At 35.1% G+C, this 15,171-nt stretch overlaps 1 protein-coding gene across 4 annotated transcripts in view; it reads left to right on the top strand.

The window, feature by feature from the left end:
- SNX13 (sorting nexin 13) overlaps nt 1-13,962 on the top strand; it is a 93,268-nt gene extending 79,306 nt beyond the window's left edge. For 2 of the 4 annotated variants that reach the window (XM_023750771.1, XM_023750772.1), the window contains 6 exons: nt 1,361-1,522; nt 2,640-2,711; nt 5,473-5,618; nt 5,864-5,932; nt 7,646-7,758; nt 10,432-11,907. In XM_023750771.1, the coding sequence (XP_023606539.1) occupies nt 1,361-1,522; nt 2,640-2,711; nt 5,473-5,618; nt 5,864-5,932; nt 7,646-7,758; nt 10,432-10,679 (810 nt within the window). In that variant the 3' untranslated portion in view covers nt 10,680-11,907. Of the gene's footprint in view, nt 1-1,360; nt 1,523-2,639; nt 2,712-5,472; nt 5,619-5,863; nt 5,933-7,645; nt 7,759-10,431 lie in introns of all 4 variants that reach the window. The other 2 variants (XM_023750774.1, XM_023750773.1) reach the window with 2 other exon arrangements.
- Nucleotides 13,963-15,171: the final 1,209 nt, after the last annotated feature.

Raw genomic sequence — 15,171 nt, 5'->3', positions numbered from 1 at the left:
GTGGGGGGGGGGGGGGGTGTCCCTCAGCCAGGCCTGCACCCTCTCCAATCTGGGACCCCTCGGGGGATATCCCTCTCACAATCCAGGACCGCTGGCTCCTATCTGCTCGCCTGCCTGCCTGCCTGCCTGCCTGCCTGATTGCCCCTAGCTGCTTCTGCCTGCCAGCCTGATCAACCCCTAACTGCTCCCCTGCCAGCCCGATGGCCCCCAACTGCCCTCGCCTGCCAGCCTGGTCGCCCCCAGCTGCCCTCCCCTGCCAGCCTGATCGGCTTCCTTCAGACGAGGCAGTGGAGATGCTGGGACTGGCCTCCTTCGCGCTGCGTGGCGCTGCGGGACCCCCAGGCCTCACCATGCAGAGCAGCTGTTGGGCCCCGCCTTCACTGTGCGCGCGACCATCTTGTGGTGGTGTCGCGCGCGAGGACCACCTAGGCTTTTATTAGTATAGATTAACATTATGCCATGTTTCTTGAACAGTGGGGTTCAGTTTTTCTACCATTTGCTTTTTTATTTATGCATGGCACATAATTTGTTTCTGTGGTAGTTTTTATGAGACTCAGCATTTTCTGGAAAATATTCTTGTAGTTTGGTATGACTAGTTTTGTGTCCAACCCCCCTCTCCTTTTTTTTTTTTTTAACCTCAGATAGTTCCATATTCATCTGCTTTGGTTCTTTAGATGTTGCTCTCTTTCTTCATTGAAATTATCTAACATTTGTACAACAACATATCTATTTTACTGCTCCAAATCCTCTGGAGATTATCCCATTTTATATCTCTGATCATAATTTCTTTTATAGTTTTTCTATTCTCCTTATTAAAATATCGTTTACATGTCTGGTTTGCAACTTCTTTTTTTCTTCTTCATAATGGATTTCAAATTCTCTACATAGAATGTATGTATCCTAAAAATTATTTTTAAAAATTAAATTTAAATAGTCACTTGTTAGTTATTTCAGCTTTCGGTTTATCTTACCAGCTTGTTTATTTTTCAGTATCTCCTCAAAATATCTGTCATTGTTGCCTTGAATTGTGGCAGAAGGATGTTATAGCTAATTCCAATTGCATCAGTTTTTGTTTTGAAAAACTTTATTTTCAGAATTTATTAAATAAGGCAGCCACAGTTTATATTTATTTTCTATCAATAACATTATCACTCAAATTTTTTAGTTATACATTTGTGTGTGAAGATACATTTTTAAGACACATCGAAGACACAGTTACATACTTTTTAAATGAAATGAGCTATTACAGACTGGAAAATTATTGCATCTTTCATACGTTACACTCTGTTTTCACAGACTTCTCAGTTGAATAACAGATCTGATACAATAAAGTCATGGTATAACATCTTTTCCTCTTTAGATGGACACTTTTGTGAATCCACTTCGAAATTCTATGAGGAATGTTTCCAATGCAGTTAAATCCCTTCCTGATAGCTTGGCAGAGGGAATGACTAAAATGTCAGACAACATGGGCAGAATGTCAGAAAGACTAGGTCAAGACATAAAGCAATCATTTTTCAAGGTAAGATAATTTGCATTAATGTCTAAAGCAAATTATTTTTAAGTCACCTAAGATTTATTGAGCCCCTGCTTAGATTTACCTATTTCTTTCAGAAGTTCAAAGCCTCTCACATATAGTCTCATAAAGAATTAAAAAAAAAAAAAAACTAAAGAGAATACATTCTTACCAGAAATGTATACTATAAAATCCAGTTTCTGCTATGGTAGAATTTTAAAATCTATGTAAAACAAATATTTTAAATTGGTAAAGTACAGGTAGTGGACCAAGTAGTTTGTTGTTTCATAATTTGTACCTTCAAATTTTGATCTAGATGTTTAAGGTTATAATTAAGATTATGGAATAAAACATATAGCTATTACAGTTTTAATTAGATCAGTTTGAATGAAGAGGAAATATACAGAAACACAGAATTTTTTTTACTGTAAGAGACAACTCCTAAAATAGTGTGTGTCAGTCATACTTCTCTGTTAATTCTCATACTTTCTCTGATGCTTCACCTTTATTTCTAATCATGGGAAGTACACTCACTGAAATGAGGATTTCCAGTGCCACTTCCGTGACTTCATACAAAGTCACTGAACTATTCCAGGCTTCTTTTCCCACATCAATAACATGAAAGGGTTATAATAGGTGATATTGATGGTTCTTCCTGTGATGATAAATGATTATCGGCTAGCACTGTTCTTTCTGTCCTTTTTTATCACAATTTGTCCAACAGGGTTAGTTTTTTTTACCTTATTAACATACTGTCAAGCTCTCTGTGGTAAAAGAAAGAAGATTGGAGTTTTATTCCCTGTCTGTGTTACTAACTTTTGGTCTTTAAATCATTTAACCTTTCTTAGCTTTAAATTCTTCAAAAAGGTATGCGATTTTGACTTAAGTAATCTCCCCTTCCAACTAAAAAGTTAAGCATTATAATAAATATATATATATATATATATATATTTTAATAATGAAATAATCACCCTTAGTTTCTAATTATAGGTTGTGAATACTTTTTAAATACTATATATCAAATCAAATGCAATTTATTATGTTTGGTAATTGTTTTATTATTATATTTTGTTCTTTCACTGTCTGTGGGTTTACTTTGTTTTTTTCTCTTTTTTTATGTTAGATGCCTCCTTTAATTCCAAAGACTGATTCAGATCCTGAACATTGTCGAGTTTCAGCTCAACTTGATGATACTGTGAGTTAATTTTATTTTGGGTAGTATTCAGTTGTGATTCAAATCACACTTGACAGATCTTTTTAACTTTTTAATGACGTATAGTAACATATAGCTACCATTAATGTGCATTTATTGTAAGTGTTGAGTTTGATGAATTCTTACAAGCTGAACATGCCCATGTAATCAGCACTCTAAACAAGAAACAGATTGTTGTCAGTACCCCAGAAAGCCCCTAATGCTCTCTTCCTGTCACTATGCTCTCCCCCACCAAGGGTAATCACTATCCTGACTTCCACCCTGCTTTATACTTTATGTAAATGAAACTATGAGGTATGTACTTCTTTAAGTCTGGCTTCTTTTTGCTCAATATTGTGATATTTGTTCATGTTGTTTTGTGTGATTGTAATTTCTTCATTCTTGTGGCCTTACAGTACCCCATTTTGTAAATATAGTACAATTTATTTGTTGTATTATGAATAGTATTCCAATGAATGTTCTGGTACATGTCTTTTGATTAAAAAAAATAAACATGTTTCTGTTGGGGCTATACCTAGGAATAGAATTGCTTGGTTAGAGGGTATGCAAAAGTTCAGTTTTAATGGATACTGTCCCATAGTTTCCCAAAGTGTTTTTTCCACTTTCACTGCCAGCAATGCATGAGAATTCCAGTAGTCCGAGCCTGCCAGTGTGTGTCTTTTTATCTTTAGCTGTTCTGGTTTTTGTATCTCAAGTGAATTTTCATTTCTCTTATGAGTGAAATGTTGAACCCCATTCCATATGTTCATTGGCCTTTTAGGTGTCTTGTCTTTGTGTCTAGTGCTTTTCCTTATTTTTCTGTTGGCTTGGCTGTCTTTGTCTTTTGATTAGTAAGAGTGCTTTATATGATCTAAATATTAATTCTTTGTCAGATTGTGTATTGCTTTGTGTGCTTTTGTTAACTGTATATACAATCGTACCTGCTGCAAGGTCACAAAGATATGTGGTTTTCTTTAATACTTTTTTTTTGTTTTGCCATGCTGAAACTTATATTTGGCATTCATCTAAGATTGATTTTTGTGTATGGATGAGGTAGGGGTCCAGTTGACCCAAGCACCAGTACTGAGAAGGCCTTCTTTTCCCCAGTTTCTGTGCTTCTCCTTTGTCACAAATCAGATTATTGTATATGTTTGGGTCTGGGCTCTGTATTCTATTGTATTAGACAGATTTATTTTACAGTTATAATTATTTTCCTTCATTTTCTCATTAAACTTCTTTATGATAAACTATCTTTAAAAATATAATATTTTAATCTGTTTTTAATACTATTTCAGAATAATTTATATTATGGTATAATATCCATAACATCATACCTTTTGTTAAGGGTTTTTACAGTTTAACCTTTTATTAGAATTGTCATGTGGCACCAAACTCGAATATACTTGATCAGAGAACAGTTTTTATTTTGCCTCTATAATGAAATGTGTCTCTCCTCACCTCCCCCACTACCATGTGCCCCTCCCCTTGGTTAAACTATGAGCTTTTAGTGTGTCATGAAAGGGAAGATACAGTAAGAAAATGTTTACAGCACAACAGTGAAAAATATATAATTCATGCTGTTTTCTTATTGTTTAGATTACAGCACTGATGAAGAAATCATTAGAGTATCTTAGTGATGAAAGAGTTATAAGCTTAACTGGCAATTATATGCAATTGTTGCATTTCTAAATCTGCACATGTTTTGGCTTTGTATATATTTTTTCACATCAAAGCATCCTAGTTGTCTTCCTTTACTTTTTACATTGTTAATAAAATATTCCCATTATAAATGTTCACATTTTTACTGGTTAAATGTTAAAATTCTCGTAGTTTAGAGAAATATGTCTTAGTACTGTTAGCTGTGTACTAGATTTTATTCAATTCTTTTCCCTGAAAATATCTAAATACATAAAACTCACTAATCAAGCACAACACATTATTTTGTGTAGATTGTGTTTTGTTATATTAAACTTGAGGCCTGGTGCACAAATTCGTGTACAGTGGGGTTCCTTGGCCTGGCCAGGATTGGGCCAAAATCGGCTCTCCAACATCCCTTGAGGAGTCCCAGAATGTGAGAGGACACAGGCCAGGCTGAGGGACCCCACCAGTGCACGATCAGGGCCAGGAAGGGACCATGGGAGGGTTCCAGGGCATGTCCGGCCTGTCTTGCTCAGTTCCGATCTGCCAGACCCCAGCAGCAAGCTAACCTACCGGTTGGAGCATCTGTCCCCTGGTGGTCAGTGCACATCATACCAACTGGTCGACTATCTGCCCCCTGGTGGTCAGTGCACATCATAGCGAGTGGTTGAGTGGCCTTAGCATATCATTAGCATATTATGCTTTGATTGGTTGAACGGATGACCGGACACTTAGCATATTAGGCTTTTATTATATAGGATGAGGAATGTTGAGACTATTTTGTTCTTTTGAAAAAGATGCTTCAGGAAATAGGCAATGGGGCTAGTATTTGCCTTATCCAACTAGTACAGACTCTACTAAAAGTAAAAGAGCCAGTAATCTTTTCCCAAGACCATTATTATAGTCATGGAATTTACTCATTATTATAGGGCTGTAAAATTCTGTATTTGTCAAAATGACTGTTAAAAATGTCTTTTCTAAATTAAAATGAAATGCCAGGTTATGCAAGCTATAATATAACTTGTTCTCTGACCTGTGAAATGGTAGCAATAATTTTGTAAAGTGTCCATTTATGGTAGGTAGGTAACTCAATTAAACATGCTTATTTCTTCTCATACATTGTCAGGTGGATGACAATATTCCGCTTAGGGTAATGCTGCTTCTCATGGATGAAGTGTTCGACTTAAAAGAGAGAAATCAGTGGTTGCGAAGAAATATCAAAAACCTACTTCAACAGCTTATTAGAGCCACATATGGTGATACTATTAATAGGTACCACATTTTTTTATTCTTCTTCCTTCATTTATTACTTAGCTTTTAAACTTTTACTTCTAGAAGTAAATTGTTCAGCCTTCTTAGGAGAATTTCCTTCTCTGGGCCCTTTAAGGACATTATTAAAGCAGTCTATTTCTCTCAGAGATTATTTATATGCAAATTAAGTTGCTTATTACTCCATGAAAGTAGTTTTATTTTATTCACCTAAAATTTTGACTGTATATAAATTTCTTTACTTTCAGAAAAATAGTCGACCATGTTGATTGGATGACCTCACCTGAGCAAGTAGCGGACTTAGTGAAACGTTTCAGGTATATCTAAGACACAGTCACTTCTTTCAGGTAGTACAGAGTTTAGCATTGTTATCACTAATTAACTCTGATTGCTTTTCTTTTCTTCCTGGCCATAAAGTTGTTTTTAGTTATCACTGATGAGCCAAAAGACTTGTAAGAATTGTAATAAACATTTTTTACATGGGTATGTTGATCTTTGTTTTCTTTAAAACCAGAATAGAAAAAGCATAAAAGAAAATTCTTAAGATGTTAGGCTGCATTTTAAAGTGGCTTTAAAATAATTGACATACCAGTGTGGACAAGGCATGGCCATATAATCCAGTACCTAGTGTTGGGGATTTCTTTTTCTTGCTTGTTTGCTAACCTTGATTTTAAATGAAAACTTTAAAAAGTATGTATGTCTCTGGCCATCGTCTAATTTTTTAACTATTTGAACCTCTGAAAAGAATACACATTAGGAGCAGTGATATTCCAGTGTATATGTTCATTCTATAAAAATATTTCGAGCCCCTCCTCTATGCCTAGTGCTTTGCCAATCACCAGGGACTCAGATGCAGTTCCTTTAAGAAAAGCATGGTGTACCAGAGAAATGGACCTCTTTTCTAGAAGTGAAAGATAAGCAAGACATCAATATTCATGGCATCGTGTATTTCAAAATAATGGAAGCAAGAAGGGAGCTATCAGTATTAAGCACTATTTGCTTGGTACTATGCCAACTACTTTATGTACACTTTCTGGCTTTATCACGTTTCAGGAGATAGGGATTTTGTCTCCATTTTGTTAGGAGGAAATTGAGGATTAGACAAGTTAGGCAGCTTGCCCAATGGCTTGTGTGCTGGAAACAGGGAACCGGGTTTCTCTAATCTGAGGCTGCATTTTCCTCTGTACCATACTGTTTCCAAAAGTTGGACCACTGCCCTGGCACATTGATTCTGTTTCAGGGTAGGTAAATGGTGTTCCTCAGGAGCAGTGATTCTCAGCCTTGGCTGCACAGTGAAATCGCTTGGAAAGCTTTACAAAGTGCTGGTGCATGGGCCCCTCTCCAGAGTCTGACTTAATTAATCTGTGGGAAGGCCGACACATTAAGAGTTTTAAAGCTCCCAGGTGTTTCTAATGTGTAAAGTTAAGAACGACCGCTCTGGGGATTCTCTCTCCCTTAGACCAGATTCCCTGACGGAAGCTTAGTTATTGTGCTTGAATTCCTGCTTTTGGCCTCATAAATAAGGAACAGGAATTACGCATGCTGTGAAAGTGAAGGAGAACGGGTTATATGTGTGAAAGGAACATTGTACTCAATCCAGCTGTAAGGTGTGGGTGCAGAGTTTGTTTTATGTTGGCTTAGTGATAAGGGGCCTGAGGGAGATTAACTCTACCCAAATTCAGGACGTTGTAGGTTGTATTTAGATGAGATGTTCAATCTCAATGAGAGGAGAGGCCTACTTTGAATTTAAATGTTGTGATATAGTTGTTTATGTATTCCGTTTTGCTATCTTTATCATTTGTCAGTGTTTATAAGTTATATCAGGGCAGAATTCATCTGTATCTTTCTTGTGTATATCCTTTTATACCTAAAATTGAACCTTGTACTTAGTTTCTATTTGTTGAATATCATACTTCTATAAAATTTCAGAAATGTTTCCTATTTGTGTTTTCTATAGAAAATTGGAATAATTGTACCAACTTGTATTATTAGAAAATAAATATAGTTAAAAATTTAATCTTTTTAAATAGAGATGCCTTTTGGCCAAATGGCATTTTAGCAGAAGCTGTTCCATGCAGAGATAAAGCTATCCGAATGAGAACAAGAATTGCAGGAAAAACTAAACTGCTTTCAATTATGCCAGGTGAGTGAACATGTTGGGTAAAAAACTCACTAATTTGTAGTTTTTCTGAATTTTTGGCATTAAGCATGCTAGTTTGATTATATCAACTACCATTTGATTACTTACCATATATGAGGCACTGTTCTGGCAGTCCTCATTTTTTCTTAACCAGTCCTTATGACAATATTATGAAGCTAGGCACTGTTAATGTTGCAACTTTATTCGTGAGGAAACAGAAGCTCAAAGAGATTAAGTAAGGTACACAAAGTTTATAGCTGGTAAGCAAGTGTTGGGATTCTGAATCAGCTCTGAATGACATGAAAGCCAGTTCTTTCAACCACTTGAAAAAAAGTGCTGCTTTCAAACCCCTTCACTTTGCTGCCTTGAAACATTATGAGGATAATTTGATGATAAATAAAATATGTAACAGACTTAAGGGCTAATAAGGGAATCTGAAGTTTGAGATTTTAGGAAGAATATTGAAGAGAACAAACCAATTTTTTCAAAGAATCCCTTTATTAGGAACAACTGACTGATCCAATATTAATCTTTATTAAAACATGATCTCAAAGAGAGTCCACATAATGGCATTCTGTTGGTCTAATTTGAGTTACTTCTTTAGAACACTGCTGTTCACTAAGTTAAATTCACTTTATCCCTTGTCTTCTCTCAGTAAGAGAAGGTATGTAATATGACAGGCAGTATGTGTGGCTGGGTGGTTATTTGGTCCCTTCTTTGGTTTATGAATATCTCTGAAATACCTAGGTATCTTCTCTCCACATTTAAATTATGGATGTAGAGAATCTAGAAGATATATTTGTTAAGTTGTTTAATATCATAGAATACCTATTTTTCTATAATTTAAAACTAAATTTCCATCATAAATTTTAATAATCAACTTTCTCTTTTGTCAGTTAAGTTGGAAACTTGCCACATGGCTGTTAATTCTGCCCTATAGACTATACTGTTGCATTTGGATATAAAAAGTAAATTATAGCCGAAACCGGTTTGGCTCAGTGGATAGAGCGTCGGCCTGCGGACTGAAGGGTCCCGGGTTCGATTCCGGTCAAGGGCATGTGCCTGGGTTGCGGGCACATCCCCAGTGGGAGATGTGCAGGAGGCGGCTGATCGATGTTTCTCTCTCATCGATGTTTCTGACTCTCTGTCTCTCTCCCTTCCTCTCTGTAAAAAAATCAATAAAATATATTTTTTAAAAAAAAAAAGTAAATTATAGAAATAACATTTCAAAAAAAATAAAAAGACACAATAATTTAAAATATTATGTCATAAACTACTAGAATACATTAGGTCTTCCTATAGACTGACTCAGTTATGCAGCTGAAAGAATCCTTAGTGCATTTATTCAGTAAGTCTTTTTTGAGAGCATATCATGTACCATACACTATTCTTTGCACTAATGTTTGCCTACTTGGAGTAACACTCTAGTGAAGGGACACAGAAAACAGACAAAACAATAAATATAGCATAGTATGTTCCATAGTGGAAAGTGCTGAGACAACAGAGAGTAAAGGACAAGGGAGGTGTCAGGTGAGTTGCAGACGTAGATGGGGTGACCCGGGAAGGCCCTGAGAAGATGACACTTGTGTAAAGATTTGCAGGAAGTGAAAGTAGATATAAAAATATATGTACATAATCCCTCACTTATTTTAAATTATATTGTACCCCTAGTTAGAAACATACCTTTTGAAGTTGCGTATTTCTTTCACAAGCACCAGAGTAATATTTACTACTATTGGGGTCCTAATTATGAATAACTAAGAATAATCATGCGTGTTGTTCCCATACTCAGATATCTCTAGTGACCTCATGTTGCCTGTGAGTAAACTCCAAACTCGCTCATCCTGACAGTCACAGCACTATCAGTCCCATTCTGTTCTCCACTTTCTCAAGGGAAACCCTAGATTCAGCCAATGGCACCACCCCTGCTCCTAGCATCTGCCTGGTTTTGTGCCCTTAGTGCTCACTCACTGATGTTTCTCCACCAAAGCCAGTCCTTCATCTGATTGTATCTGTCAAATTCCTGCCCAGGTAGCAACGTCCACTTCATTTGTTACTTCCTGGAACAGACCTTGCCTTATATTCTCATGTAGAATTCTACCCTCCATATACATTTTTATATTTTTTGTATTTTGATGGCACTGTTACTGTGTCACAGGTGTTTTTGAGATCATATGTCAGCTTTCACACATGATTTCCTTATAGTGTATTTCTCACTGTGCATTACACAGAGTAAGAATATGTTTTTGAGGTTACAGGTCACTTTTCACATTATCTAATTAAAGCCTTATAAATCCTTAGAGTTATAAGGATATTGGTTATTATAAACCCCCATTTTACAGATAACAAACTCAGGGTAGGTGAGTATCGTATAGTATATGTGTTAAGGGACAGGATTGTAATTCTCATTGGTGTTTCTGAGCTGGGTCCTACTTCTTTCTCATGTGCTGTCGTGTCTCCCAGTATCCATTGCATCAGTGATTGGAGGCATGCATGCACATGTATAAATTTTAAATCTCAGTTACAATACATGGCTAAACGCATTAACTGAACACCTACTACATTTTAGTTACTCTGCTGTGTTCTTTGTATACTTGGTTTAACGTAGAGCATAGTTTAGGCCTTGTGCTTCCTTTATTTGAGTAATGAATTGTGTTTCTTTTCCCCCCTATGTAGATGAACTGAAGCACATTATTGGGGCTGAGACAACACGGAAAGGTATTCTTCGTGTTTTTGAAATGTTTCAGCACAACCAGTTAAATAGGAGAATGGTTTATGTCTTCTTGGAAGGCTTTTTGGAAACCTTATTTCCGCAGTATAAATTCCGTGAACTTTTCAACAAACTGCATTCACGGTCAATGCAGATGCAGAAATATAAACAGAAACTTCAAACATCTCAAGCGCCTTCTTTACAGAAAAGGTGACACTCCAATCTGTGAAGCTGGTGTTCCTTTTGTCCAGAACTAAAGTGTGGACAGATCTTCTGGGGCTTAACTCATATACTGTTGTGCCTGCACCAGTCTCTTAATGTCTCAAATAGATTATTAATACATCCACAAAACTGTGGTATTTTTTCATCCTTGTCTGTAATCCATCACTACCAAGAGAGTTGCCGTGTCTTAAATGATTTGGTGCATATTTTTGCAACATTGAGAGGATACTGCCCCCATCTCAAGCAAGAACGACATCCATTTTTTTCATTTTAAATTAATCAGCGTTCTGCAGCAATGACACAGTGCCAGAGTGTATGTATGAGAGCCAAGGAAAGCACAAAGCAACGGTTCACAGATATATTCGCTAATTAGTCTAAAGTGGGAGACTGTGCAATGTATGATTTGGAGGGATTTGTTTTGCATAATGATTTTATAGGTCTCTTGGAATTTTGATAAATTGTGAGTTAGCCAGATGAATGATCTTTGGAACATCTATTTTGGGTCTGGGGAAAGTGACAGAATGCCCTTAAGGTATGAATTAACCTTATACCCAAATTTATAGTTCTATGACATAAAATAAAACCTAGTATAAAATAAAACCAATCAGAAACAGAATGATTGGATTTGTTCACTGGTATAAAACTAGCTTTAATTGATTCTAATGTGCTTTAAGGGCTCTCTTTTGCTCTTACAGTACTCAATCCACGTTTTCTTTTGGTATTCTGTATGCAAAAAAAAAAGCATATGGTGGCTCTCACTTAAGTTTCAAAATTATTGCAGTTTTCTTTACCTTTAAGAGATTACAGTTATAAAGTAGGGGTATAATTTGTTGAAAGACTGCCAAAAAATTCTGTCCTTCTAAAATTAATGAAAATGTGAAAGGAAACAGCACTCTTTTGAAAGTTACCATTTGATAATTTTAAATTGTGTGATCTAGACATACCTTAGGTGATTTTAAAAATATCAAATAAAAGGATTAAATGAGTTTATTAGTCATATAAACATACAAATTCCTAATTCTATTATAGTGTACATATATGAATATAATGAAAAACAGAACTATAATATTTTTTAAAATATGCTTTTATTTATATTTTGCATAATGTAAAATTCTACTAAGTAAAGCAAGTTGACAAAACCCCTCAGTGTATACATTTAAGTCCCTCAAATAATTTTATACCAACAATAAAGTACCTTTTCCAGTTTTGGAGCCTCTGCATTTCCCACAGTTTTCTCCTCCTCCTCGTGTCCATCTTGGAAGTCTCTCTATCCTTTGTATGCAGGATTTCTGCATAGTTTTAAACACTTCCACTGACTAAGGGTTTGAGTGTGTCAGCATTTTTTGTTTTAAAAATATTTAACACTAAAACCTTAAAATAGTGAAGCTACTTATTGGGCCACTGAGCCAAGATCCTGGTATTAAAAGAACACCCGGGTGCTTAAGATAGAGGGACAAAGTATTGGTATCCCAGTTATTTGGGAGCTTTGAGAATGGAACAAGATATTATCGTCTTGTTTTCACTGAGGTCCTACTTAAAGAGTGAAGCCTAATAGCAGAATAAAGCCTTCCTGTAAAGCTTTATAATAATAATAATCGTATTTATATTAATGATGCTGGTGTGCATACTTGTATGCATCTATTCATCGTGTTTTGCATGTCTTCAGAATTACATAAATGAAATCCCTTTCATTGCAACTTAACAAAAGAGAAAAAGATCCTTATTAACTCTAGTGGAAGAAATAATATTTCTTCTCGGTGTATCTCCCTGCCCTGGTCCCTCCCCATACCCCAGGCTTTAAAAATGAGGCTGTTTGAAACATGTCTGTCAAAAGCATCAGCATGGCCACAAGTGCAATGATTTTCAAATATACCCCTGCCCAGTTCAAGGATATTTTTGACATAAATCTAAGGGTAAACAAGAATTCATGTAAGTCTAGTGTGTACATGTGAAAAAACATTTCTAGATAATGCGAGGAGCGCTGGCCATCAACCAGGGAAAGAAATGTCATGCAAGACTGCAAATTTTCTTAACAGAGCCCTGCAAGATAACTGCATTATACCAAAAAAATGTTTGAGTAAATGGGTTTTTAAAATAATTTTTGTTAAGAGAGTTTATATTTCAAAAGCAGGAATGTCAAATGGTAGTCTATGTAAACAGTTGTGCATCTTCTCCATGCACATCTATCCTTTACATCAGAGAGAGCTGTGGTCATGCTAAAATTAGAGATATTCTTTGAATGACTTGGTCAAGCTGGGTGTAAAATATTTAACCCATAAGTACAATGTACTATGTTTAATGAAGTTATTACATTTAATGCATTTATTGCATATATGAATATACATGAAGAGGCTTTATGTCTTCTGATATTTGATTTTTGAATGTTTGTTAAGTCAGTGGTGCCTGCAGGCAAAAGTCATAAAAGTTAATCATTCTTTGGGTTTTCTGATTTTTCAGGTAACAAACTATTTAGAAACCATCATTATTAACTTTTAATAGTTTATTCACCTAAAAAAAATTGATTGTATGATTTAAATATAGCAGTTAGACGGGCATTTCCTATAATTTGGGTGTACTGAATAGTTGCTGAAAACAATTGTGCCATTGACCAGTGGATGCACTTGGTTAGCCTTAATTTTTTTTAAACAAACATTAAAACTTTTTTTCTATTTCAGTTTGCTCATTTTAAGTTGTATTGCTGGTGTTTGGGGAAAACAATTAAACAGTTAAGTGCTACCAGAAAGTGTACCAATTTTTAAAAAACTAAGAACAATATAAATTTCACAATCTAAAATTTTAATTTTGTGCAATATTTTCATTTAATGCATGTGTATTTGAGTAATTGTAAAATAAATGAATTTTTAATGTTTTGAGATCTAAATTAATGTCTTCTTAACCCAACAACTTACATTCCGTTGTTGCTGCATCCTTTTATTTAAGGACTTGTTTTAAAAGTCTTTTTGTCACTCCTTGTAAATTCTTTTGTTAATAGTAAATTTTGCTTATAGGAGCATGGCTCCTGTATTACAAGGGAAAAATATAAAGAGCACATCTTAGGATTATAATTGTTAAAAGATAACTTGTGCATATCATTGTACAGCAAGTGTCAACTGTGTGCCTAACTACTCTATCAATACTTTCCTTCTTTAACAAAGAAGAAACAACAATCAGAATGTCAGTTATTTTTATTGAACTAAAAAGAAGAGTAAAAATTTTATTTGGTTTGTGTTATGTTCTGTCCATTAGAAAATACTAATAAAGTATTAACAAACTTTTTTGTTGAATTTATTTAGTAGTAATGCATTTTTATTACTTTAAAAAATGCTTGCTCGGTGGTCTTATTTTTAGTATCTCTGTGTATTTTTTTTCTTTTCATTTTGGAAATCAAGCAATGCAAGATCCAGGTTGCTAGATGAGCTATTGAGTGATTGACTTACAACTAACTGAATTTAATTTTCCTTTTATGGGGCAAGTAACTTACTACCACTGTGTTAAATCAACTTCATACTTCCCAGTCATTCAGAATTATAAAGTAATTTTCCCATAGATCTATAATAATCTATTAACAATTTTTACTTTATCTTGTTTTTAATTTATAGTTTGCCTAATGTTTTAGATATTTCAGTTCTAAAAGCAGTTGTTTCATTACTCAGCAATGTAGCTATATCTGGTTGGTCATAATATTTGCAGCCTCCCTGGATCTGTATCCACAGACTTCCCAGACATCAGATGTGATTACTGCCACCTTACCAGGGACAGGCACAATATTTCTCAAGATACATATTGTAAAATATTAATCCTTCTATGATGTTCTTGGGAGAATAATTTTATACTTTTATATAACTTATGCAGATCTACATGCTAGCCAAAGTCCTAAAATGTTCACAATTCAAATGATTATATCAAAGGTTCTGAAAAGTTTTATAATAAGTAAATCTGTTTAACCTTATTTACCCAACTTCCCAAACTTAGTTATCCATAGGATCTTTTGTCATAATCAACTATTAGTAGCTTGAGGATAACATTCCTAATATTCAAACCTAAAGAACATGGTTTGAAAAACAGTCATAGGAGGAGACTACTATCATTAGGGAATATTAACTCTAGACAGAAAAAGCAGTGGATTGGGGACACAAGATTTCATTTATATATATTGCCTATCATTCCAATGGAAAGTTTAGTTTGGGGAATAAAAAGAATATGGAAAATTAATGGCTGATTATATAGTAGATGATAGAATTGAATTTTGCCCTGGGTATCAGAATAATGAACTCAGTGAGGGGAAATAAAGTGGGAAAGATACTTGCTCAGGGCCTTGCTGATGAGATCAAAAGAGAAGTAACTAGGAAATGCAGGAGGGAGATAGAAATGTAATACTGTACAGTTGGTTTTTAAAATGTGTGCCAGACATTGCCCCATATGTAATGGTGGGCACTGTGTTTGATCGAGGAAAAATTGCAGCAGCTGCAAACCTAGTGTTTCAC

This window comes from Myotis lucifugus, unplaced genomic scaffold (assembly GCF_000147115.1).
Source record: "Myotis lucifugus unplaced genomic scaffold, Myoluc2.0 scaffold_15, whole genome shotgun sequence".
In the NCBI taxonomy this organism is placed as follows: Eukaryota; Metazoa; Chordata; class Mammalia; order Chiroptera; family Vespertilionidae; genus Myotis; species Myotis lucifugus.
Note: the sequence above shows the minus strand (reverse complement) of the source record. Positions and strands in the feature narration are given on the sequence as shown.